At 43.0% G+C, this 27,735-nt stretch overlaps 2 protein-coding genes and 1 long non-coding RNA gene across 3 annotated transcripts in view; 2 read left to right on the top strand and 1 right to left on the bottom strand.

Moving 5' to 3' along the window:
• LOC122557757 (uncharacterized oxidoreductase YjmC-like) overlaps window positions 1–25,739 on the top strand; it is a 34,289-nt gene extending 8,550 nt beyond the window's left edge. The window contains exons 4-11 of the mRNA XM_043705720.1: window positions 7,013–7,074; window positions 7,167–7,220; window positions 8,806–8,904; window positions 9,860–9,995; window positions 15,666–15,784; window positions 17,592–17,687; window positions 21,087–21,197; window positions 25,071–25,739. Coding sequence (XP_043561655.1) covers window positions 7,013–7,074; window positions 7,167–7,220; window positions 8,806–8,904; window positions 9,860–9,995; window positions 15,666–15,784; window positions 17,592–17,687; window positions 21,087–21,197; window positions 25,071–25,133 — 740 coding nt within the window. The 3' untranslated portion in view covers window positions 25,134–25,739. The remainder of the gene's footprint in view (window positions 1–7,012; window positions 7,075–7,166; window positions 7,221–8,805; window positions 8,905–9,859; window positions 9,996–15,665; window positions 15,785–17,591; window positions 17,688–21,086; window positions 21,198–25,070) is intronic.
• On the bottom strand, window positions 12,171–17,642 carry LOC122557758. The gene is made up of 3 exons (XR_006313930.1): window positions 17,560–17,642; window positions 17,099–17,351; window positions 12,171–14,562 (listed from the first exon to the last, which is right to left on the bottom strand). It is a non-coding gene; the product is annotated as an uncharacterized LOC122557758 (long non-coding RNA).
• Window positions 25,740–27,216: 1,477 nt separating the features above from the next.
• Window positions 27,217–27,735, top strand: part of LOC122557756 — a 7,616-nt gene continuing 7,097 nt past the window's right edge. The window contains exon 1 of the mRNA XM_043705719.1: window positions 27,217–27,594. Coding sequence (XP_043561654.1) covers window positions 27,232–27,594 — 363 coding nt within the window. The 5' untranslated portion in view covers window positions 27,217–27,231. The remainder of the gene's footprint in view (window positions 27,595–27,735) is intronic.

Raw genomic sequence — 27,735 nt, 5'->3', positions numbered from 1 at the left:
CGGGTGTTTTCCTATCTTCCTGGTGGTGGAACTTGAATAAAGATTCGTACACCTTGTGTCTCTCACTGTGTCTCACACCTGCACACACACACACCATGGGTGCTGGGGGAAAAAATAAGCACTTCCGCAGTTAGGTGGTAGTGTGGGGGTTAAAACAAAAAGAAAAAACAAAAAAAAGAAAAAAAATGAACAGGGAAAAAAAAAGACCAGTTGCCGTCCGAAGTCTGCAAGACTATAGCCATGGCAGGAATGAACTCATTTCAGAGTCATGCTTGGAACTCCATGGAGGAGGACAAAGTGGACAGTTTCACAATAATCTAGAACACTAATCCCTTGGTAATTGAACACCTTCAACCTCTCCGTTACTGTGGAGTGTTGTTAGTACTTGGCTAATTTGCAAATGGACTACCAGCATTTCCTTCTTAATGATGCCCCTTAGATTTCAGTATCTCTGTACAGCTAAATAGAGCTTGGAAAGGATTGGAGAACCCCAGTACAGAGTCTCCCTGCCACCACTGTCTATTCATGTTCACTTGTGTGGTGTAATGCACCATGTGACAATCGGACTTCTCCACCTGGAGAAGTGGGAGTATTTACACTGATTTATAGCTGTGCACTGCATCCTCAGTCCGGTGATGAATCATTTTCATGGATTTCCTGTGACAATGCTGTACATTTGAAGACTCTGGAATGCAAAAGAAAATGGTGTAATTTAGTTGTGGAAAAGTCACATTCTTGACAATCACCAAATTCACTGTGCTCATAGTTTATTGATTGTTGAAATAAAGTCAGGATGTGGGTGCTGAAGATGTTTGCAATTCTGTCACAAAACAGAAATTGCTGGAAAAACCAGTTCTGATGAAGGGTCAGTGGACGTGAAACATTGATTCTGCTTTCTTTCCACAGATGTTGCCAGACCTGCTGAGTTTCTCAAGCAATTTCTATATTCGTTTTGGATTTCCAGCATCTGGAATGCTTGATTTTATTTGTAATTCTGTCACCAGCTATCTCTGAGCTCCCTATCTCTCAATTTCTGACAGAGAGGAACGTGGATATGCATTTATCTGTAGGGCTTCATGCACTGCATCAGTAATTCAAATTATCTGTGTCATCCAAGCCAGTCGTTTCCCTCTCCCTTGTACTTTGCACTTGTTTCACCAACAAGAGTTAAATAAATAGAACTCAGTTATGGTTGGAGGTTAGGCCTTTACCTAATGGCTACAGGATAGTCTGTGTGGGTATCTTTGTAAGTGATTAATATAGTGCATATGAGTTGAGATGAGTGACTCTAGTGGTTGGACAAATGGATGTTGAAAGTATAGAATGTGAAGATTGGTGTTGCTGAAATTTGAACAGTGGGGGTTTGAGGTGCTGATGTGATAGGGGACACTTACCAAGTGCAGAGAGAAGGGGCAAGACTTGCAGTACAAGGTGAAGATGTTGACACTTTTCCTGATCTCGTTAGGCTATTAAAACACTTCCTAAATTGCATCTATCATCCAATCACAAGGTTCTTGTTGCTCACCTTTTCTGCTGCCTCCACCCATACCCTCATGACCACCAACCACACCTTTTTGACCATTCCAATAGACCTCTTCCTCCTATTGTTGGGGAATATCTTGCTGCTGACTGTACAGTAGTAATTTCAACAAAGCATGATTGAAACAAAACCAGAAATTGCTGACGAGACATCAGCAAGTAAGGCAGCGTCTATCGGGGAAAAAGAAAGTTAACATTTCAAGTCTTCATCAGAACTGTTCAATAATTGCTGCCAGACCTACGAGTTTCACCAGCGATTTCTGTTTTTCTTTTCAGATCTCCATCCTCTGCAATTCTCTTTTTTTAAAAACATTATTAAAGTTCGCTACTGCCTCGCTCTTTGTCCATTGCCCATCCTGAATATCTCCAGTTTCCATTTGTGGACTGTCCCTTTAAGTTGAATTTGCTTTACAGGACTGCACATCTCACCCACACATCTCAAAGAACCAGTCTGTGCCACCATGCAGCAAATTCTAAACAATATTCAGGCTTGGGTTGATAAGTAGCAAGTAACATTCACATCATATAGTGCCAGGCAAGGAGCATTGCCACCAATAATTATTACTACAAAGAACCAACAACATGATTGACACTTAATACCCTTTGAGCAATTAAAGATGGGCAATAAATGCTGACCTACTGAGCAAAGCCCAGGTCCCATGAACAAACATGAGGAGAGGATTAAGCCATCTTTCCCTTGGCATTTACAAGTGGTATTACCATTGGTGAATCCTATCCAACAGTCAACAACCTGGGAGTCTGAGGCCAGGAATTCTCCAGTATCTCTTGGTTCTCCGAAGGTTGTTCACAAGTCAAGTCAGACATGTGATTGAATACTCCACACTTGCCTGGGGATGATGGCAGCTCCAACAACAGTCAAGAAGCTCAACACTATCCAGGATCAGCAATCTCTGATAAGGTCAAAGACAGGAAAGATTTAATGACAAAAAGTATAATCCTCCAGGGCCAATGGGAACAAACAAACAAATTATATGCCTAGAACAAATGTGCTGCCAACTGAAAGAAAAATAAACTGAAACCAACAAAGTAAAGGTAACAAACTTGTGTAAAATTGCCAAGCTCCAGAAACATGCCTAATTGAAATATGAGGTGCAGATAGGGCCACTGGTTGATAAGCACTGTGAGCACAAGATAACGTATAGTTGGAATTGTGAATTCATTAATGAGATATTTTTTAGATTGGTTTGCAGTTTCTTAACCAATTCTTTTAGTCAGAATCCTTGATGTCTGTTTACATATAGAAAGATTCAAATTGAACTTTCCAAAAATAATCAGTGTTAAATATTCAGTGTTTGTAATGAATTCTAACATTGACTTTTAATGATGTTACTATCACTGAATTCCCCCACTATCAATATCCTGGGGGTTATCATTGACCAGAAACAAAATTGGACTAGTCATATAATTACAGGAGCTGCAAGAGCAGGGCAGAGGCTTGGAATACTGCAGCAAGTGACTCGCCTCCTGACTCCCCAAAACCTGTTCATCACCTACCGGGAACCAAGTGGGAAATGTCATGGAATAACTGTCTGGACAACTACAATTCCTACAAAACTTAAGAAGCTTGACACCGTCCAGGGAAAAGCAGCCTCTTGATTAGCACTACATCCACAAGCATCCACTCCTTCCATCACTGACTCTTGGTAGCAGTGGTGTGCGCTATCTACAAGATGCACTGCAGAAATTCACCAAAGAGCCTTAGACAGCACCTTCTAAATCTATGACGAATACTGAAATAACTCCACAGAGGCTGGTATCCCATCAACAAGTTATCCTTTATTTACATGTGGAGAGTCCACTGACACTGACCCAGCTTCCTCCATCAGCTTTCAGTGTGAACAGAATGTCTGACACTCCTTATCTGTCAGCCAGGGCTCTCTGATTGGACTAGATTAACAACCCAAATCAGGGAACTCATTCTATGAGATCCACCTGGCTGACCTCATTACAAGACACTACACATGCCATCAACCATCAGGACAAGGGCAGCAGACACAGGGGAACACCACCAGCAAGCTCCCCTCCAAGCCACTCATCATCCTGACTTGGGAATATATTACTGGAATTTCCTAAGAGCACTATATGAGTCTACCTGCACCATATGGACTACTGCGGTTCAAGAAGGCAGCTCATTATCACTTTCTCAAGGCCAACTAGAGACGAGCTATAAATGCTGGCCCAGCCAACAATGCCCATGTCCAATTTGTGAATTAAAAAGGAACAAATAAAAACATTTAAACAACATAATTTTCATTTATATTATCCTGGGGCCAAGAGCATAAAACCAGGAAGCTGCTGTAAACTGTTAAAAGACACTAGGTCAGATTTCGACTGGAATTTTGTGTTCAATTCTGGGAACAAGAGGGTTTCTTTTCAGACTGGAGGCTGTTGGTTCCACTGCTTTTTGTCATTTTTATAAATGATTTGGATGTAAACATAGGAGGCATTGTTAGTATGTTTTCAGATGACACTAAAATTGGAGGTCTAGTTGTCAGTAAAGGAGTTCTCCCCTTGGAGTTCAACGGGATCTTGATCAGATGGGCCAATGGACAGAGGAATGGCAGATGGAACTTAGTTTAGATAAATGTGAGGTGCTGCATTTTGGAAAAGCAAATCAGAGTAGGATCTATAGAAGTAATGGTAAGGTTCTGGGGAATGATGCTGAACAAAGAGACCTTGGAGTACAGGTTCATAGTTCCTTGAAGTCGCAGCTAGATAGGATAATGAAGAAGGTGTTTGGTATGCTTTCCTTTATTGGTCAGTGCATTGAGCTGGGAGGCCATGTTGCAGCTGTACAGGATATTGTTCCAGCCACTTTTGAAGTATTGCAGAGAATTCTAGTCTCCCTTCTATAGGAAGGATGTTGTGAAACCTGAAAGGGTTCAGAAAAGATTTACAGGGATTTTCCAGAGTTGGAGGGTTTGAGATATAGGGAGAGGCTGAATAGGCTGGGGCTGTTTTCCCTGGAGCATTGGAGGCTGAGGAGTGACCTTATAGAGGTTTATAAAATCATGCAGGGCATGGATAGGATAAATAGAAAAGGTCTTTTCCCAGGGGTTGGGGTGTAGTACTAGAGGGCATAGGTTTAAGGTGAGAGGGGAAAATGGACCTGAGTGGCAACTTTTTCACACAGAAGGTTTTGCATATATGGAATGAGCTGCCAGAGAAAGTGATGGACACTGGTACAATTACAACATTTTAAAGGCATCTGGATGGGTATATGAATAGGAAAGGATTTAGAGGGATGTGGGCCAGATGCTGACAAATGGGACAAGATTTATAGAGGATATCTGGTTAGCATGGACAAGTTTGACGGAAGGATCTATTTCCGTGTTTATATCACTATGACTGATTATATAACAATACTTCAGGAAGGATGTCAATACTATGAAAAAGCTGCAAAGGAGATTTAGATTCAATTAGATTCGATTCCCTACAGTATGGAAACAGGCCCTTCGGCCCAACAAGTCCATACGAACCCTCCGAAGAGTAACCCACCCAGACCCATTTTCCCTCTGACTAATGCACCTAGCACTATGGGCAATTTATCATGGCCAACACACCTGACCTGCACATCTTTGGATTGTGGGAGGACACCAGAGCTCCCGGAGAAACCCACGCAGACACGGGGAGAATGTGCAAACTCCACACAGATAGTCGCCCAAGGCTGGAATCAAACCTGGGCCCCTGGTGCTGTGAGCCACCGGTTTCATGAATTAGGTGCTTCAGTTCTGTGTACAGGACAGGGAAACTGGGGTTAATCCCTCTAGGGCAGAAAACATTAAGGAAGATTCAGTAGAAATGTTCAAAATCATGATGGGTTTTGATAGAGTAAATAAGTAGTAACTGTTTCCTATAGCAGAGATTCATTGACTGCAGGTGACAGGTGTAAGACAATTTGCAAAAGAACCAAGAACGAGGTGAGGACAAGCTATCTGGGTATTTGAATGTTAGCTGAAACTACTCTGGTGCCAATCTGCATTCAGATTCAAGGGCTAGTTTTGAGCCTCACTCCACAGATAAAAGTATACAATCCAAACTAGAACTCCTGGTGTGGTACTGGGAAAGTGCTGTATTATCAGTGAGCCAGTACTAAGAACATTGCATTGTTGACAGGGAGTGCTGCAGTGACAGAGGGTTAGTACTGAATGTGTGCTGCTTTGTCAGGGGGTCAGCACTGAGGCATTCCTATGCTCGCAGAGGAATAGAACTAAGGCAGCTCTGCACTACTGGCATTCTTTGCGAGAGCTGCATGATTGTCAGATCAGTACCGAGAGATGCTGCACTGTCAGAGGGACAATGCTGAGGGAGTGTTGTGCTATCAGTGGTGCCATACTAAAGGAGCATAGAACTATTAGAGAGATAGCAATAAAAGATTGCAACATTGTTGGAGTGGCATTACTAAGGGAGCGCTGTACTATTGATGTTTGGTACTAAAGGAGTGCTGCCCTGTTGAGCTTGTGGAGGGTTGAAGCTGAAATTTTGACCCTGTGAGCACTGAGGCAGCAATGGTTGCCCTTCCACGACTCCCATGCTCGAATAGATCTTCTTTACTCCTACAGCTTACTGAGGAACTATTATTACAGAAAAACTTACAAGCCTCAAAATGGGATCATAGTGAAAAAATGTTTGGGAAGCATTGTATTACAGGTTCAGTAAGCGACATTTCATTGTTGGATGTTCGGTCCTAAAGGTTGTTGTATTGTTGGATACTCAGTTCTGAAGGAGTGCCAGGCTTCCATAGGGTCAGTACTGCGGGAGCCCCTCACTTTGTTAGGTCAGTACTGAGGGAAGTAGCATTGTCAGAGATACAGTATTTTGGATGAGACTTTAAACTGAAGCCCCCAGTGCCCTCTTTTGTGGCCAAGAAAGAACACCAGAGAGCAAAAGATTTCTTCCCAGTGTCCTTCGATAGATATTTATTCTTTAATCACCATCAGGCACAGTGGCTTAGTGGTTAGCCCTACTGCTTCACAGTGCCAGGGATCTGGGTTTGATTCCACCCTCGGGTGGCTGCCTGTGTGGATTTTGTATGTTCTCCCTGTGGGTTTCTTCTGAGTGCTTTGGTTTCCCCCCACATTCCAAAGATGTGCAGTTTGGGTGGACTGGCCATACTAAATTGCCCCATAGTATCTAGGGATGTGCAAGTTAGCCATGGGAAATGAAAGGTTATGAGGGTGGGGTTGCTGTTTGGAGGGTCGGTGTGGACTCAGTGGGTCAAATGGCCTGCTTCCACACTGTCGGGATTTTATCACATGAACAGATATCTAGTTATATCTCATCAGTGATACATTTTCTCCACTTCAAATGATTTATGAGCAGATTGGCACTGATCTCTGATCAGCATTAAACACTAACTTCCTGATAACTACCTTTTATTGTGTTGGCCTGGAGATTTGAGAACATCTCTTATTAGTATGCTTTGATTTACTGTCTCTCATTGTCATTGCAGGATCTAATCACTACGGCATTGCAGGATTTTATTCTATGCAAGCACTAAAACACGGTTTAATTGTAAGTAGAGTAACTTGTCCACCACAGAATGAATTGGAACATCACTCATTGGGCTCACAGTTCTTTACAGTCTTTGCATTTACTTTCAACAGGGAATGACTTGCACTAATACCTCTCCAGTGGTAGTGCCAACCAGAGCAACCAAGGTAAAGCTTTAGTCTGAGACTTTAGTCACAGAGAATTGTTTAATGGGTAGCTTTAATGTTATAACCAGCCTGCTACATCTACATGTGAAAGAATTTGCCAGTCTTTTTATGGTATTGGGGTTGGGACACTGGATGAATTGTTTTTATTGGCTATGAGAGGCCTGCTCAGACATTCTAGGCGGCATTAACAATCAGTCCTGTAACATCAGCCTGGTGGATGTGGTAGATTCTTTCCTTGAAAAGCATCAATGGACCATTTGGGATTTTCACAACAATCTGCTACTTCCAAGGTTATTATATTTGGTGCCAGCCTACGAGATTTAGCAAATTTTGTTAGTTTGTAATTTGCAAGTTCTGGGGCAGCTGCTTCAAATCCCAATAACTCTAAACCACATGAACATTGATCATGGAGAGCAGGAATGTCCCAGCTATGAATCTCACTGTGTAGATTTGATCAGTCTCAGTGGTAGGAATAGGAATTAGTTACCCCTAGGTTAGTAAACCCATGCACCAGCCAAGGTCTCACATGCCAAGGAATATCTAGTGGTCCTAATAGCACAAATTCTTGTGTAAAGATTTTAAGATGACCTCAAGGTATTTCCGTGTTGGCATTCATTTACCCTTGACAGCGGCCTTTGGGCAGAAGTTGGTTCTGAGAGGTTTTACCTAGTGTAGGAGGGTCAGTACCTGCAGGAGAGGATAACACACATCTGGACATTTAGTTGATGCAGTGTATTCTAATCATTTCTGGACTGGTCAGATACTGATCATAGAGTCATAGAGATTATAGTACAGAAACAGACCCTTCGGTCCAACTCGTCCATGCCGAACAGATATCCCAACCCAATCTACTCCCACTTGCCAGCACCCGGCCCATATCCCTCCAAACCCTTCTTTTCCTGGAAATTTACAATTCAAGTGTGGGCATTTGGCCAATTGTGCCTGTCCCAGTTATTTTCTAATCAGTATCACCCTGTGGTGTTTTCCCATATTCTGCATATGTTTCCTATCTCACATGGTGTATTTATTTAATTCTGATTAAAGTTATTATTTAATCTGATTCTATTGTTTCTCACAGAACATTTCAAATAAAACTGAACTGCTTGAGAAAACATTTCTCTCACGCTCTCCATTTGCCAATTACCTTAAATCTGAGTCCTTTAGTTTCTCCTTACTCTGTCAAAACTCTTTATGGTTTTCAATGCCTTGATCAAATCAGTCCAGAACCTCCCTGCACTAAGGCAAACTTTCCCAGCTTCTCTTCTCTTCATTTATCTGAAGTCCCTCATCCCTGGTTCTATTCTAATAAATTTCCTCTGCACCTCCTTTGACGTTCTTCCTGGAGGCCAATGCTAAGAACTGAACATAATATTCCAGTGGAGCGCAACACATTTACCCTAACTGCTTGTTTTTGTTCTCTATGGATGGATTAATAAAACCCAAGATCCTGTTCACCTTTTGTTAAAACCAGCTTTCTCTACTTTCTCCACTACCTCCAAAGGTTTGTGTAGAATCATCTGCAGATCTTTTGTTCCTACACTCACTTTAAAATCATACCTTATAACTATTATTTACTTTTTTCCAGTGCACTCTGGGCACCAATCCTATTAGTGTTGCTGCTCCAGCCCTGAATGGTGACAGCTTTGTGCTGGACATGGCTACATCAGCGGTGGCCCTAGGAAAGGTATATCAAAGTTTCGTTCCTTACATTCTAGTCATATAGATTAACTGCACATTGCCTCATCCGTGCCTTTGACGCCTCCAATCTCGATCAATTAACTGTACTTCTGGATGCACTTCCATCATCCAGAGAAATAGCATGCTTAGAAACTCTGCTGCCTGTATCCTAACTCAAAACAAGCCCTTTTCACCCATTACCAGTGTGGCTGCTGATTTACAGTAAGTCCTGCTCTGGCAAAGCTAGGCAAAAAGAAATTCTCATCCCTTGTTGTTAAGTGCTTATATCATCTCATCCTCCCTATCTCTGTAATCTTCTCCAGCTTCACAACATACCAGGACCAATTTAAGTCTAGCCTCTTGAACATCCCTGATTTTAATTATAGTACCCATGGTTGAATGGCCAGTTTAAAGAGTGATGCCACCAGTTTGGGTTCAGTTCCCACACCAGACAAGGTTGTCATGAAGGATTCTCCTTCTCAACATCTCCACATGCCTGAGGCATGGTGACCCTCAGGTTAAACCACTACCAGTCATCTCCCTCTCTCTCTTTAATGAGAGAGCAGCCCTATGGCCTGGTAAGACTACGGTGCCTTTACTTTTATGGCTCAGTGTAGTAGTAATGTCTCTATCTCTGAGCCAGGGGACCCAGGTTCAAGTCCCACCTTACTCCCATCTCTGAACAGATGGAAAAAGATGTACCCATTGCATGTGTCCATACCCTTAGCTGTGCCAGCCCCTCTGTCTCCGTCACCTCCCGCAACATGTTTTCTAAAATCTTGACCATTAACTTTGTTTTAGGTTATCTGCCTGAATATTCTTTTCTGTGCTTTGATGAAAAATGTTATTTGATCACACTCCCCACAAAGTGCCATATGCTATATAAATGCAAATTGCTGTTGTTCTGGTGACGACAATCTGCAAGAGTTTGTTTATGAGCTATGTAATTTCCATGGTTTTAGATAGAAGTGCAGCAAAGACGTGGAGAGATGGTTCCAAAAGGATGGGGCTGCAATTCCAAAGGCAAAGATACCACTGATCCAACAGAGATTCTGAAGGGTGGAGGGCTACTGCCTCTGGGAGGAGCTGAGGCCACAAGTAAGGGATTATCTGTATTTTCTTGTCTTTTACATAAGTTTATTTATAATGAAGGATGTTGTGCAACCTATTTAAATCCAGCTATCCAGAGAGATTCTAACCACAATCCACCCTCCAACACGCTCACCTCCAGTGTTTGAATGTGTTGTTCCTCAGTGACCAGCACTGGACACAACACTCCAAGTAGCTCCGACCAGAGCTGAACGCACCTCAGTCCAGGATTAACCACTCAATTATAGTGCCATGCCCAGAGGTGCATAATCTGTTTAAAACACAGGAGTGGAAATTAACCAGATTTGAATTCCCTGTTGGTTTTTGATAGGTGATGTCTGGGTAGGTATTGGAGCTGGACTGGTAAAGTTGGTAGCAGAGAGTGACTTGCTTTGGAGTGGAGTTATTCAACAATACAGCCGGGATGTTATCAGGACCCAGAACTTTAATCATGTCTAGTACACACAGTAATTCCTAATATCATTTGGAGTGGACTGATATCTGGAATGATGAGATCTTGGAAGGATGCTAAGAAGGATCATCCACTCAGCTCCTTTGCCTGAAGATGCTTTTAAATCTTGTCTTTACACTTCACTTCACTTCCCTTACTGTGTTACAGTGCAATCGAGAATGGACATGTTCCTCCTCCTGTTAGGTAAATGGTTGTCTACTACTGTTCTCAACTAGATGTGGAAGAGCTGCAGAGCTTAGCTCTGAGCTGTCTGTTGTGGATTTGTTACGTGCTGTTTTTAATAAAGTTGCACTTAATTGTAGCTCCTGTGAGCATCTCATTCTATGAATAAGATGTTTGAATATCTCGAAGTTAATGACAATAAGATATTGAAATGTATGCAAAAAACATATCCAAATTTTAAAGAAACTACAAAGAGTATTCAAATAGATATAGAGCTGCCTTCTTGAACTACTCGAGTCCATGTGCTGTATTCCTGTAGTCCATATTCCTGATGAAGGGTTCACGCCCAAAACGTCGATTCTCCTGCTCTTCAGATGCTGCCTGACCTGCTGTGCTTTTCCAGCACTACACTCTCGACTCCATGTGCTGTAGGTAGACCCACAATGCTGTTAGGAGTTTGACCCAGCAACAATGAACGAATGACAACATATTTCCAAGTCAGGATGGTGTGTGGCTTGATGAGGAACTTGCAGATGATGGTGTTCCCACATATCTGCTAATTCTGTACAAGCTGAAGGTATTATTTTCCCCACATTGTGTCTTCACATTGCCAAGCATTTCACATTTGTATTGGAATCAGGTGAGGTTTCCACTTTGAATTTTAAGATAATGTAGTCTCTACATTACAGCTGCTGGGATCATCTGACCACAGATTAAGGTCAGTCCAGAAAACTCATATGTAAGACACTGTATCGGTTGGATGAAATGATAATTTTGGTGCGTGAAGAAACCAAACAACGAAGTCAGTTATTAAATTTGCATTTCTGGTTTAATTCACACTTGCGTGATGATGAGTTCACATGTTAGGAGATGAAAGGTTGCCTGCAGAACATTCAGCTTGGGAATATACAAATGAGCAATGTTTCAGTAGCTTGCTTAGCAGAGCAGAGAGAGATGGTAGAATGGATTCATAACAACTCAGTCTAGAAGACTTGCTCTGTACCTCTTTATGTGTCTTATCATGTTTCAAAAGAAGTGCTCAGCAAGGAATCAACTTGGGAATGTAGCCATTCACCAAAAGCTCCAGCATAAATTTTACTATTGTCAAGGCAACAGCGAAACTGACTCAGACTCAGGTTTTAATCTCACAATTCAAAGACTCTAAGAACTGGAAACAGTATCTGCTTTATTTTCATGTTTGTACTATACATCCTGCCTTCTTTTTAACTTATTACCTGTGTTTGTGTGTGTTTGATGTTGAATTTTATTATTGTTCTTGAAGTCAAGAAATTTATTTGAAAATTTATTGCCTACATCTTTCATTCAACATCACCTAGGAATTAGGCGGAGGTGGGTACCGCAGATGCTGGAGATTTGAGTCAAGGTTAGAGTGGTGCTGGAAAAGCACAGCAGGTCAGGCAGCATCCGAGGAGCAGGAAAATCGAAGTGCTTTTGCCCAAAACGTCGATTTTCCTGCTCCTTGGATGCTGCCTGACCGGCTGTGCTTTTTCAACACACTCTAATCATCACTTAGGAATTGTCTCCTTCATTTTGATCTGTTTAATGAAGCTTTAATTGAAGTGTCATAGTGGTGTGCTATTTGTCGCAACAGCAAAGGAATTAAAAACAGAGGAATGAATATAAGTAGGCAGGGAGGGGCAAAAGATTTAAAAGCAAAAAATACCAAGATAGAAATAAATCTGAAGCAAAGTTTGTTTCATTAATTGTTGGTAGTTTGTCAAATGAGATGGTCATCAAAACAAAGCGAAAGTAAGTAAGTATAAGCCAGGTTTTGTGGCCATTTGAAATTCATAACAACAGTAATACAGGATGATATAGTATAACAGCATGCTCAAATGGATTTTATTACTTACATTTAAGAGGTCCACTATTTTTAAAGGGAATATTTTTGTTATTTTTAAGTGTTGTGGAAGAGCAGCATTCTTTAATTCTTTATGCAATTGTCTTTCTAAGCCATTGTTTCTCCTGGAAATACCAAACTCCTCACTGGTATATGGTTTCACAGATGGCTCTCTCCCAAGGTATCACACCCAGATACCTTGCTCCAGATCACACCCCAACCCATACACATCATGAAGTACCTTGACAAGTTCAACTAGGTTTAAGACAACAGATAAATGTAAGTTATTGTTGTCATCTTATTGTGAGCGAAGAAAATGCACAAAACCAGCTAGAGTCAGTTTAGCTGAGGAGCAGTCGCCCATTGTTTAGATGATGTTGTTATCCAAATGTAACTGTATTAGGTAAATTTGTAGTGTTCGTGTTGTAATCACACAGGACTGACCAAACAATAAATAACATTAAAGATGATGTATAGATATAATGAAGTGGACTAAGATGCTTCTCGAAGTGAAATAAAACAAAGTATAACTCCCTACCACAAAAAATATATGAGGGTAATGACAGCCTTGAGCAGAATAAGCACTCGAGAGTATCTTTAAATAGAGACATTGGTAAAGAGAGGTGTCATGCCAGAATTTCAAAGTTTAACATTGAGGTAACTGAACATACGGTGGAGCAATGATGGCTGGGAACATACAAGGGGCCAGAAGTAAATCTATTCAGGCAATACAGATAATTTCCAGTTTGATTGGATTCTGTTAATAGATCATCACAGTGAACCTTGGAGGAAGATTTCAAATGATTCAAAGCCCAGACACTTTCACAGCACAAAATTGGACATGTTAACTTTATTTCTCTCTGTCCTGTTGCTGCCCACATGAGTGTTTAATATCTTTGGTTTGTCTCAGATTTCCAACATCTACAATAATTTAATTTAGAATGGTCTCAATTGTGGTTAGGTATAATAGAAAATAGGACAAGCAACAATGGACTGCCATTGATCTCCTGACTGCTGAAGTGGTAGAAATAGTTTATATTCAGATTGCCGGATTTTCCAAGAACCCTTTGGTCTTGTATTTTGGCCATTGTCTCCTATTTCCTCTTCTAAGTGCACTATTCCAACTGAGATGACCTTCAGGTCAACATTGTGACCATTACCACATTACAGCCAACGTTTTGTATTATGCACATTAGAATCATAATTGCCAGCATTATGGAATAAATAAAACCAAATTCTGAATCACTCGTGTTTTTTTCCTTTGTTAAACAAACTCAGAAGTTCACAATTCCAGTTTGCTTTAAATTAAAAGCTGACCCACAGATTATTTCCCATTTCTAGTTGCTTCAAGATGGTAGCAGTTGGCTGTCTTCTTGAAGAACTGTGGTCCATTTAGTGTGGGTAGGCCCATAATGCCATTAGGCAGAGAGTAGTCCACAATTTTGACCCAGTGACAGTGAAGAAACGATGGTACATTTCCAAATCTGGATGGTAAGTAGCAAGTAGAAGAAACTGCAGGTGGTGTTGTACCCATGTATCTGCTGCCTTGATCTTCTAGATGAAAGTAGTGATGCGTTTGGAAGGTACTGTCAAAGGAGCTATGGTGAAATTCTGTAGTGCATCTTGTACATAGTGGCTATTGAGCATTGGGTTTGGCGGCAGTGAATGTTTGTGGATGTGTTGCCAATCAAGCAGGCTACTTTATCCTTGATGGTATCAAGCTTTAACTTTTTTTAGAGTTGCAATCATCCAGGCAAGCAAATTTTCCATAACTCATGGCTTACGCACTGTACATGATAGACATATCTTGAGGAGTCATTGCAGTGTTCATAGCCTCTTAACCTGCTCTTGTAGGCACAGTATTTATACATCAAGCCCTGTTCAGTTTTTGATCAATAGTAACTCCCAAGATATTGACAGTGGGGGATTCAGTGATGGCAATGCTGTGAATATCAATGAGTGATACTTAGATGTGTTCTTGATATCCAGTTTTGCTTTGCTAGATCAAAGTTGTTGTCAACATAAGCACTTTGCTGTGAGTTTCTGATAAAGTAACTTGCTTGTGTACATTCATTCACCACCTGGAACATTCAGAATTTGTTACATTCATATCATTACTGAATAACTCTTGATGATGGGCATTGAGGTCCCGTCCAGAGTGGATCTATGCCTCAATGCTTCCTCCAATTCTTGTTCATTATGGAAGAGAACCAGGGCTGTGCGGTGGCTCAGTGGTTAGCACAGATGCCTCACAGCGTCAGGGAATTGGGTTCGATTCCAACCTCGGGCGACTGTCTGTGTTGAGTTTGCACATTCTTCCCGTGTCTGTTTGGGTTTCCTCCCATGGTCCAAAGATGTGCAGGTTATTGGCCATGCTAAATTGTCCATAGTATTCTGGGATGTGTAGGTTAGGTGCATTAGTCAGGAGTAAATTAATGTTAATAGGGTAGGGGAATGAGTCTAGGTGGGTTACTTTTCAGAGAGTGAGTGTGGACTTGTTGGGTCGAAGGGTCTGTTTCCACACTAGGGATTTTATCTATCTCATTAGTCAGTTGAGAGGGTTGAACCAACCTGTGGAGATGGTAGCTGACCGTAGGGTTCTGGACTTTGCTTTTCACTAGAACACTGTACCTCTGGTAGTAAATGGGGGAAGCCATTCAATGCAGACAAACAAATATTTGATGGCACGTTAACGTGGGAATATCTAGCTGATTTGTCCTTCAATATTCCTTGGTACTAAGATCCATTTAGGGTAACTGAAAGCAGATTGAGCCTGGACATATTCCCTCCTAAGGGCAGATAGCCCACTCACACTCATGGGGGTTAGTGCATGAACAGTGACAGGTCAGATGAATTACTGCAGGTTTCCAGCATCCATCTGTATCCCAGTGAGGGAATTCCCTACTTCAAGAAAGAAGAGACAGAATGGATGGAATGAATAGAGCCGTTGGAGGTGAAGGAAAAAAGGATAAGAAGAGAAAAACAATGGGATTGGAGAAAAGGAGTGGAAAGTAGGAGAGGGGGCAGGAAGGATGAGAGGTGAAAGTAGAAATGCATGAGTAGAGGAGAGAGGGAAGGAAAGGGAAGCAGAGAAAGAGAGAGAGAGTGTGTTGACCCAGCAGATTGGTTGATTGCTGGAACTGGCCAAACATTATTGGAGCTGGAAGCTGTGTTCTCTTTTCAGGTGGTTATAAAGGATACGGACTGAGTCTGATGGTGGAAGTATTCTGTGGCATGCTGTCAGGATCTCAATACAGTAAAAACATTCGTCCCTGGAAGGATACCAACAAGGTGGCCAATCTGGTGAGGACTCACCTTTCCTCCATTTAATGACTGCATATCATCATATTGAATATAAGCTCACACTGCTCCAGACTGGATGCATTGCTGCATCTTCCACTCAAACTCAAACATTCATACCAAATTCATCAACACTATTCGACTACCTCACTCTGAACCCCTCCATTCTCGACAAATACAAAACTCCTGGCATCACCTGAGCCTGAAGAAAGTAACATGTAATTTAACTTCTCGTTTCACTTTTGAGTGTTATTAATGTAATAATCTCCATCACTCTTCCTTCGCTTTTTCTCCATCCCTCACTCTCCCTCTCCCTCACTATTTCCCCAATCTCCTCACTATCCCTCTCCCTATTCTTTCCTTCCCTCTTAGTCTCCATTGATCTTTACTTTTCTAAGTCTAAACCTAAAACATATATCAAGAGAAACAAGAGACCCTGCACTGAGTCCTGCAAAACCTCAATTAGAAACACACTTCCAATCAGAAAAACACCTTTGACCATAACCCTTTGCTTTTTGCCACTGAATTAGTTTTGAATCCAATTCCTCCTTTCCCATGAATCTCATGAGTTATTAATTTACTAAATAATTTGCCTGGTCAAAAGCCTCACTAAAATCCGAATACATCAAATGTGTTACCCTCATCAGCCTTTCTTCATATCACAAAACATATGATCAAGTTAATCAAATATGACAGAGAGTGAGGGAGAGGGCTCTTTGAGAGTGTTAGTGACTTTGGAATGAGTAATTAGGAGTGAGAGATGGAGCAAAACAGGAGTGAGAGATGAGCTGAATTTCACCAGAAATTGGTTAAGTATCAATTTTGGAGAATTTTTTGGAGGGTTTCGCTCTGTCAGCCCAAGTGTGAGATAGCTTCCTATCTGCCCAAACTTACCTTGCTACCTGTGCAGCGAGCCCATATGGCACAATGTTCATTGTATCCTGCCAGTCACTACAAGCAGAGATACTGGCCACTGCCATTGTCTCCCCAGAATCTTTTTGCCAGCACGATCTTTAAATCCCAACCATGCACCCTGTCAAGCACAGGCAGTCTGTCACTGCCCAGAATAGTTCCTGTCAATTACCCCAGATATGGGCACCCCGTATGCGGTCCCTGCCCACGGAGCATGCTCCCAGACAGAGGCTCAGAAGAGCAAAAGGCAAGCTGGGAGTTGCCAGGTACTACTCTGATGCTCATGTTCTACATTCATCCAGTTTCTCTCTGGAGGGTGGGAGAATGGGAAGCAATGTATCAATCAGATGATGGAAGATGTGGATGTCAATGCATGTTAATGCAAATAATCCTCTTGATACTCACTGGTGAGAATGGTGTCTCGTCCTTCAACACTTGCTTCGAAAATGGGACTTTTTGCTGACATGTCAGGAATCTCATTATCGTTGACCGCACACAATTCTCACCATTTTCTGCCACTCTCCCCATCTTTCAATGGCTGGGCAGATTCTGCCCAGTGAGTTTGATTAACCTGTAATTACTTGGGCTATACAGTACTCTCCTCCATTTTTAAACAACAGTCCAACATTGATGGTCCTCCAGTCCTGTGGCATCACACCTGTAGCAAGAGAGAATTGAAAAATTATGAACAAATCTCTTGTATCCCAATGAAGGAGGTTCCACTCTAGAAGTGCTGAGGAATCGATCATAATTACATAGACCTACAAAGTGGAATGGTCTGAGCCCATTCTATGTGTGTCTGTCCCTTTTCAAGTATTTTATAACAATGTATATTACAAAGTTCAGCAATGAATGTTGTCACTAACCTTTGATCACTTACGCTCTCCTTATCTTTCAGGGACAATGTTTCGTTGCCATAAATCCAAATTGCTTTGCTTCAGGTTTTGAGGAAAGAATGTCAGACTTACTTAAGATACACAGAACACTGGAACAAGTGCGTATAACTACTGACTTGTACAACAGATTAACAATCAGTGGCCATCATCAATTAACTAAATGTACAGACGTGAATTACAAAAGTTTATGTACAATTACAGCACGTACTCATTAGAACATTAAAGCGCAGTACAAGCCCTTCAGTCCTCGATGTTGCACTGACCTGTGAAAACAATCTGAACCCATCTAACCGACACTATTCCATTTTCATCCATATGTCTATCCAATGACCATTTAAATGCCTTTAAAGTTGGTGAGTCCACTACTGTTGCAGGCAGGCCGTTCCATGCCCCTACCACTCTCTGAGTAAAGAAACTACCTCTGACATCTGTCCGATATCTATCACCCCTCAATTTAAAGCTATGTACTCTTGTGCTAGCCATCACCATCTGAGGTAAAAGGCTCTCACTGTCCACCCGATCTAACCCTCTGATTATCTTATATGTCTCAATTAAGTCACCTCTCAACCTTCTTCTCTCTATCAAAAACAGCCTGAAGTCCCTCAGCCTTTCCTCATCAGACTTTCCCTCCATACCAGGCAACATCCTAGTAAATCTCCTCTGAACCTTTTTCCAAAGTTTCCACGTCCTTCGTATAATGTGACCAGAACTGTACGCACTAGAGTTGTGTACAGCTGCAACATGACCTCATGGCTCTGAAATTAAATCCCTCTGCTAATAAAAGGGAACACACCATATGCCTTCTTAACAACCATATCTATCTGGGTGGCAACTTTCAGGGATCTACGTACATGGACACTGAGATCTCTCTGCTCATCTACACTACCAAGAATCTTACCATTAGTGCAGTACTCTGCATTCCTGTTACTCATTCCAAAGTGAATCACCTCACACTTTCCTGTATTAAGTTCCATTTGCCACCTCTCAGCCCAGTTCTGCAACTTATCTATTTCCCTCTGTAACTTATAACATCCTTCGGCAGTATCCACTACACTACCGACCTTAGTGGTGGGGGGGTCATCCACAAATTTACTAACTCCATCCTTCTACACCCTCATCCAGGTCATTTATAAAAATGACAAACAATAGTGGACCCAAAACAGATCCTAGCGGTACACCACTAATAACTGAACTCTAGGATGTACGTTTCCCATCAAACACCACCCTCTGTCTTCTTACAGCTAGCCAATTTCTGATCCAAACCGTCAAATCACCCTCAATCCCATGTTTCTGTATTTTGTGCAATAGCCTATCGTGGGGAACCTTATCAAATGCCTTACTGAAATCCATATACACCACATCAACTGCTTTGCCTTCATCCACCTGGTTGGTCACCTTCTCAAAGAGCTCAATAAGGTTTGTGAGGCATGACCTACCCTTCACAAAACCATGTTGACTATCCCTAATCAACTTATTCCTTTCTAGATGATTATAAATCCTGTCTCTTATTATCTTTTCCAACACCTTACCCACAACTGAAGTAAGGCTCACTGGTCTATAATTACCAGGGTTGTCTCTACTCCCCTCCTTGAACAAGGGAACAACATTTGCTATCCTCCAGTCATCTAGTACTATTTCTGTAGACAATGACTACATAACGATCAAAGCCAAAGACTCTGCAATCTCCACGCTGCTTTCAAGAGAATCCTAGGATAAATCCCATCTGGCCCAGGGGACTTATCTATTTTCACACTTTCCAGAATTGCTAACACCTCCTCCTTGTCAACCTCAAACCCATCTAGTCTAGCAGCCTGTATCTCAGTATTCTCCTCAACAACATTGTCTTTTTCCAGTGTGAATACTGACAAACAATATTCATTCAGCGCTTCCCCTATCTGCCCAGACTCAACGCACAACTTCCCACTACTATCTTTGGCCCTAATCTCACTCTTGTCATTCTTTTATTTCTGATATACCTATAGAAAGTCTTAGGGTTTTCTTGGTTCTATCCACCAACGACTTCTCATGTCCCCTCTTGCTCTTCTCAACTCTTTCTTTAGGTCTTTCCTGGCTAACTTGTAACTCTCAAGTGCCCTTACTGAGCCTTCACATCTCATTCTCACATAAGCCTTCTTCTTTCTCTTGACAAGAGCTTCAACTTCTTTAGTAAACCATGGCTCCCTCTCTCGATAACTACCTCCCTCCCTGTTCCTTGAATAAGCTGCACATTTCAATTGTGCCCATCCCCTGCAGTTTCCTTCCCCATCCTATGCACCCTAAATCTTGCCTAATTGCATCGTGATTGCCTTTTCCCCAGTTATAACTCTTGCCCTAAGATATATACCTATCCCTTTCCATCGCTAAAGTAAACATAACAGAATTGTGGTTACTATCACCAAAGTGCTCACCTGCCTACAAATCTAACACCTGGCCGTGTTCATTACCCAGTATCAAATCTAATGGGGCCTCGCCCCTTGTTAGCCTGTCTGCATACTGATTCAGGAAACCCTCCTGCACACATTGGACAAAAACTGACCCATCAGTAGTACATGAATCAGGAAGGCTAATGTGATGCTAACCTTTATTATGAGAGGAATTGAACATAAAAGTAAAGATATTATGCTTCAGTTACACAGGACATTGGTAATATTATATCCAAATATTGTGAGCCATTTTGTACTTCTTATTGAAGGAAGGATCCAAATATGTTGGAGGCAGTTCAGACGAGGTTGATTAGATTGCTCACAAACAGAAATGAAACTGCTGTTAAAGCTCAGCAGGTCTGGCAGCATCTGTGGAGAAAAATCAGAGTTAATGTTTCAGGTCCAGTGATCCTTCCTCAGAACCTTCTTTCGGTTTTTCCTCGATTCCGACCTGGAATGAATGGGTTATTTTTTGAGGAACGTTTGACAGACTGGATATGTTTTACAAAAGCTCAAAAGCTTGAGGAGCGATCTGATTGAAGTTTATAAGATCTGGAATAGTCTCGACAAGGTGGAATGTTTTCACAGTTTGTGCAAGTCCAGTACTGGGAGATATTCTTTTAATTCCTTTTGCTCTCGGAGGATTGAACAATTTTAGAAATCTCTGACTCTGAAGGGAGTGGAAGTGATTGGTGTTTCCTGATCATGTTTGTTGATTAATCCTATTGACCTAATAGAGTGATAGAGATGTACAGCTTGGAAACAGACCTTTCAGTCCAACCCGTCCATGCTGACCAGATATCCCAACCCAATCTAATCTCACCTGCCAGCGCACGGCCCATATCCCTCCAAACCCTTCCTATTCCTTTGTCTCTTTATCCTATCCATGCCCCTCATAATTTTATAAACCTCTATAAGGTCACCCCTCAGCCTCTGACACTCCAGGGAAAAGAGCCTCAGCGTGTTCAGCCTCTCCTTATAGCTCAAAATCTGCTATTCCACAATGTGTATATGAGCTTCGGGTGATTACGTCTAAGTTTACTCAAGTGTACAAATTTGCTTAAACCCTTACAGAGTGAACCTGGCCTTTCTGTCCTGACCCCTGGAGACCCAGAAACCCTACACATCAGAGAATGTGAACAACAAGGTGGCATTCCCTATCACGTCAATGTTGTCGATTTCATGGTGAGTCTGGCCACAACTCAGCAGCTCTGTCACCCAGTCAGTAAAAGAGCTGAGCACCAAACTATAGAAAGATGCAGAGTGTGTTAGCTAGAAGTGCAGGGTGGTGAGTATTGTATTTGTGGTTCACTAGAACCATAAATAGAACACGAGAATGACTGAGGATAAACTTGAACGAGGAATAATTTTTTTGCGTCCTCTCAGGTCCACAGGCAGTCCTAGACTCCCCTCTAGGTGTCCTCTGAGTCACCTGATCCACTCTCTTAAAGGGGCTACACACAACCAACGATATTCATAACAGTGGGAGAGTAACTTTGGCATTCAGAACTGCTGAGATGGACTGGACAGGACTGCTAAAGGATAAATCAGTAATAAACCTATGGGATGCACTAAAACTGAGATCCTTAGGGCACAACGCAGACATGTTCCCTCTAAAAATAAGCATGGTACTGCCAAATGTAGATGCCCACAAATGAGTGGAAAGATACAGGGGAAGATTAAACAGAAAAAGAAAGCTTACCATTGTAGCAAAATGCTGCAGATAGCCTAGAGGAGTAGAGAAAGTACAATCGTCAAGTAAAACTAAAAGGGAAATCAAAGTGAGGGCATGAGAAAAAATTAGCAAGCAAGATAGAGTAAACCTCAAAGATGTTTTACCAGTACATAAGGAGCTAAATGATAGCCAAGGAAAATGTAGGACCAATCAGAGATGAAGAAGGGAACTTGTGTGAAGATGCAGAGGAAAAGAGAAGAATTTTAAATGCATTTTTTGGCTCCGTATTCACAAAGGAAAGGAATAATGTGGAGATAGTAACCCAAAAGGAGCAGTGTGAAATATTGGACAAAATAATCATAATGAGAGAGGAAGTATTAGTGGAGTTGGAATCCTTGAAGGTGGATAAGTCACCAGGGCCGGATAGACTGTTCCCTCGGATGTTGGAGAGCCTCAGGGAGGAAATAGCAGATGTTCTGACGATTATATTTCAATCTTCACTAGACACAGGTGGTGCCAAAGGACAGGACAAAAGTAAATGTGGTTCCATTTTTATAAAGGGCACAAAGGAAATGCCAAGCAATTATAGGCCAGCTAGTCTACTTTGGTGGTAGGCAAATTATTAGTAACAATCCTGAAAGATTGGATAAACTGTCATTTAGAAAGTCAGCAATGAGTTAGGATAGTCAGCATGGCTTTGTTAAGGGAATGTCATGCATCTCAAGTGATTCCTAATTAAATATAAAGATGGGTGAGGTTACTGAATGGGAATTAGCTGAATGGACAGATTATAGATCAAGGAGGTTAATGCCTGAAGACTATGGAGTTTCCAGATTTGCCTGTTTCACATTGGGTCTGTGTGTAACTGGGTCTGCATGTGAATGGGACTGTGTGTGACAGGGCCTGTGTGTGACAGGGTCTGTGTGTGACCGGGTCAGCGTGTGACCAGGTCAACGTGTGATGGGGTCTGTGTATAACTGGGTCTGTGTGTAACTGGGTCTGCATGGAACTGGGTCTGCATGTGAATGGGACTGTGTGTGACAAGGTCTGTGTGTGAGTGGGACTGCAGATGAAAGGGTCTGTATGTGAAGAGGCCTGTGTGCGAAAGGGTCTGTGTGTGAAGGTAGTCTGTATGTGACAGGACCTGTGTGTTACTGGATCTGTGTGTAACTGGGTCTGTGTGTCACTGCATCTGGCTGTGACTTGTCTGTGTGTGAATGGGACTGTGTGTGACTGGGTCAGCGTGTGACTGGGTCAGCGTATGATTGGGTTTGTGTGTGACTGGGTCTGTGTGTGACTGGGTCTATGTGTGACCAGGTGTGTCTGTGACCGGGTCAGCGTGTGACAGGGTCTGGGTGTGACAGGGTCTGTGTGTAACTGAGTCTGTATGCAATGGGGACTGTGTGTGACAGGGTCTGTGTATGTCTGGGTCTCTGTATGACTGGGTCTGTAGGTAACTGAGTCTGTGTGCAATGGGCTCTATGTGTGACGGGGTCTCTGTGTGATCGCACCTGCGTATAACTGAGTCTGTGTGTAATTGAGTCTGTGTGACACTGCATCTGGCTGTGACTGGTTGTGTGTGACTGGGTCTGTGTGTGACTGGATCAGCGTGTGACTGGGTCTGTGTGTGAGTGGTTCTGTTTGTCACTGCATTTGGCTGTGACTTGTCTGTGTGTGAATGGGACTGTGTGACTGGGTCAGCATGTGACTGGGTCTGTGTGTGACTGGGTCTGCGTGTGACTGGGTCTGCGTGTGACTGGGTCTGTGTATGATGGGGTCTGTGTGTAACTGGGACTGTGTGTCACTGCATCTGTGTGTGTGACTGTGTGTGAAGGTAGTCTGTATGTGACAGGACCTGTGTGTTACTGGATCTGTGTGTAACTGGGTCTGTGTGTCACTGCATCTGGCTGTGACTTGTCTGTGTGTGAATGAGACTGTGTGTGACGAGGTCTGTGTGTGACAGGGTCTGTATGTAACTGGGTCTGTGTGTGACTGAGTCTGTGTGTGACTGGGTCTGCGTGTGACAGGGTGTGTGTGTGAATGGGTCTGTGTATAAATGAGTCTGTGTGTGACGGGGTGTGTGTGTAACTGGGTCTGTGTGTCATTGCATCTGTGTGTGACTTGTCTGTGTGTGATTGGGACTGTGAGTGATTGGGTCAGCGTATGACGGGATCAGGGAGTGATAGGGTCTGTGTGTGACTGGGTCTGTATGTGTAACAGGGTCAGTGTATGATGGGGCCTGTGTGTGACTGGGTCTGTGAGTGTGACTGGGTCTGTATGTGACTGGGCTGTGTGTGGCAGGGTCTGTGTGTGGCAGGGCCTGTGTTTGTGATGGGGTCTGTATGTGGCAGAGCCTGTGTGTGCGACGGGGTCTGTGTGTGAGTGGGTCTGTGTGTGTAACAGGGTCAGTATATGGTGGGGTCTGTGTGTGACTGGGTCTGTTTGTGACTGGGCTGTGTGTGGCAGGGTCTGTGTGTGACAGGGCCTGCGTTTGTGATGGGGTCTATGTGTGGCAGGGCCTGTATGTGATGGTGTCTGTGTGTAGCAGGGCCTGTGTGTGTGAGATGGGGTCTATGTGTGACAAGACCTGTGTTTGTGATGGGGTCTGTGTGTAGCAGGGCCTGTGTGTGTGATGGGGTCTGTGTGTAGCAGGGCCTGTGTGTATGATGGGGTCTGTGTGTAGCAGGGTCTGTGTGTGTGATGGGGTCTGTGTGTGGCAGGGCCTGTGTGTGGGACGGGGTCTGTGTGTAGCAGGGCCTGTGTGTGTGATAGGGGTCTGTATGTCGCAGGGCCTGTGTGTGTAGCAGGACCTGTGTTTGTGACGGGGTCTGTGTGTGGCAGGGCCTGTGTGTGTGATGGGGTCTGTGTGTGGCAGGGCCTGTGTGTGTGATGGGGTCTGTGTGTGGCAGGGCCTGTGTTTGTGATGGGGTCTGTGTGTAGCAGGGACTGTGTGTGTGATGGGGTCTGTGTGTAAAAGCACCTGCAATGTGCTTGAATTGTCTTGAGACCTGAACCAAATGTGAGGAGTTCTGTGTGTGACAGGGGGTCTATATGACGAAGCTACACGTGACAAGCCAAACATTTGACATGATAAAAATGTGACAGGATCTTCATGTGATGCAGTCTGTGTGCGACAAGGCCAGCTTGTGAGAGGATCCTGATGTCATTTGGTTTGAGTATGGCAGGCTGAATTTGATAGGGATTAATATGTGACCGAGTCTGTGTAGGACAAAGAACACAGGTAACACGGCCCACATACAACCGGCATTAACTGTGACCAATCAGTAATTATCCTGTGGAGTTTAACAACACGTCATCCTTTAGGTAAACTGCAGAATTGTTGTTCTGTGTTTTAATCAATTTCCTTTCCTAACATTGCTTAGAACTCTGTTGCAAAGGATCTTGGAGTTGACCTGATCCCAACCAATCGTACAATTGATCCCTGAGCACTTGGTTCTGGAAGTTGCATGGGTCAATCAGCAAGGAGTGGCTTCAGGACTCACTAACCACGCACAACACCTCAGGATTATATCGTTTGCATTTTAGCTCATTGTTTAATGTTGCAATTTCAGTTGGGTAGAGAAAAATTTTAACTCCTTTTGAAGTGTTTCTTATGCGAAAACATTCTTCCTCAGCAGAGCATTATAGATGCCCACAAGTCTGAGCCCACACTTGGTTGGTTTAAGGCTGGGACATGAATTGATGGATCAGCAAATCTTTGGGGCTTCATTGGTATTTTAAAGCTGTGGCAATATTTGAATATGAATTATTTTAATGGAGGTATTTTATTCTGGGATTTGGGTTTGAAATTAAAGCTTCTACATTTTCTATAAAAGATGTTGCTTACGGTTTCATCTGTCCTCATGTCACAAAATGTTGATTGTCAGCTTTTACTGAGTGGGTAGCATTCTCACCAATGGATCCAACATGTCATTGGTTCAAGCCTCAACCCACAGTAGTAAGCTTATACTCTGGGCCGATAGTCCTTGTATGTGTTAGAGGGAAAGTTACACTCTTGGACAGTCAGTACAGAGTCAGTGTTGCATGTTCAGAAGACCAGCATTGAAGGACTGCTTTATGTTTGGAGAGCCATAATGAGGAGTAAGTTGTTGCAGAGGACATACTGAGGGGATGCTGCATTGTCAGGGGCAGAGCTGAGGGAGTGTTGCTGTATTGTCAGATACATAGTAAGGGAGCCCTGCATTGTCAGACAGGTGGTACAGAAAGAGCACTACATTGTCAGAGAGAAACAACTGAGAGTTTCTCCATGGAGGGGGTACTAAGGCAGCACTGCACAATCAGGGAAGTACTGAAAGAAAGCTGCACCATCATAATATGGATATGGAGGTGCCGGTGTTGGACTGGGGTCGACAAAGTCAAAATCACACGACACTGGTTCTAGTCTCATAGGTTTATTTGAAACTACAAGCTTTCGGAGCACCTGCTCCTTCCTCAGGTGCAGGCTGTGTGGCGAAGTACTAAGGACCAATACTGAGGGAGTGCTACATTATCAGAATAACTACTGAAGGAGTGCTGCAGTATAGTAGGACCATTACTGAGGGCATGCAACACTGTCAGAGGGACAGTAATAAGGAAGTGCTACATCGTGAAATCGGCAGTTACAGAGGTTATCCTCCGCTGTCAGATGGAAGTGTTGAAGGAATACTGCACTGTTAAAGGAGTTGCACTGAGGGAACACTACATAGAGTATCAATATCAAGAAAGCTGTGAATGGTCGGAAAGATTTCAATCGAAGTATATAAATGAATCCCTGTTTCTCCTCTTGGATAGAGGTAAGTTAGGTGTATTGGAATGTGGGCAAAGGCTTTTCCCTGCTTTCCTGATATACTTTCATGAACATAAATAAAGCATGAGTTTGTTTTTTGTGTTGCTCTTTTGGGATCTTGCTGTGCACACATATACTGCCAAATCTCTCACAATACAATAATTACTATTATCAAATGACATCCTTGGCTGGAAAACACCATTGAAAAATGGGAATGGTTAATGAAGGGATTTTAAATCCCAATGATGAGGATTTATTCTTAGCATGGGAGTATATTCACTGGTGTTTAGTCCCGGTGAGAGATTTTAATTGCAGCAAGGAGTTTATTCCCAATGAGCTGGATTTTCAGTGAGTGAGAGCTTATTCCCGGTCATAGTGAAGATGTGTGATTTGCAAAGAGCGTAGTCATTCCCAGAGAGCATGGTCATTTCCAGTGAGGGTCACATATTCCCAGTGAGGGTGGCCATTTATTTCCAATAAGGCTGATGTATTCCCACCGAGCGTCATTTATTCCCAATTAAGGCAAGTAATTCCCAATGAGGGTAGTTTATTCCCAATGACAGAGGTCAGGGAGGTAATCCATAGTGAGGGAGATGCCTGTGAGGGGTGGGATTATTTGGAGTGAGATGTGTATTCCCAAATTGGGGGGTCCTCCTCCACTAAGTTTTAATTTCTCCAGCTAATGAAGTATTCCCAAATACCGACTTTCCTCCCAATAAACACGATGATTCTTCCCCAATAGGGAATATGTTATTCCCATGGAGGGGAATTCCCAGTGTAATTATTCTCAGCTCAGGGCTATTCCTGGTGAAGCGGTAAGTGGATGGAGTGATGTTTGCTCCCAGTGGGTTGGTCACTCCTGCTGTTTCTACTGCCTCCCCTTGTCTCCTCCCTCTGTGCCGTGTCGGTGTGAACCGGCTCCGCTTGGCAAGGACGCCCGGCAGCAGAGAGAGCCGACAGTGTCGCCCCAGCACCAGGACCGACTACAAGAGAGAGACATGCAGGGACTGAAGCGGCCCCTAACCCAGGGGCTCCGCTTTCTGATCGCCGGGAATCGGCAGCAGCTCCTTCCCAGGGCGAGGATCGTCTCCAAACCCGCGAAGATCGAGCTGACAACAACGGTTAGTGACTGCAAACTTTCCCGGGGTCCCGGGAGTGTGGGAAGTTACAGGGAGGCTCGGTTTGTGAAGGTCAGAGAGTGAGTGAGGGGGGCAGTGAGTGAGGGGGCAGAGTGAGGGGTCAGTGAGTGAGAGACAGTGAGT

Source organism: Chiloscyllium plagiosum, chromosome 16 (genome assembly GCF_004010195.1).
Source record: "Chiloscyllium plagiosum isolate BGI_BamShark_2017 chromosome 16, ASM401019v2, whole genome shotgun sequence".
Classification (NCBI taxonomy): Eukaryota; Metazoa; Chordata; class Chondrichthyes; order Orectolobiformes; family Hemiscylliidae; genus Chiloscyllium; species Chiloscyllium plagiosum.
The sequence above is the reverse complement of the archived record's forward strand: the minus strand, read 5'-3'. Positions and strand labels throughout refer to the sequence as shown.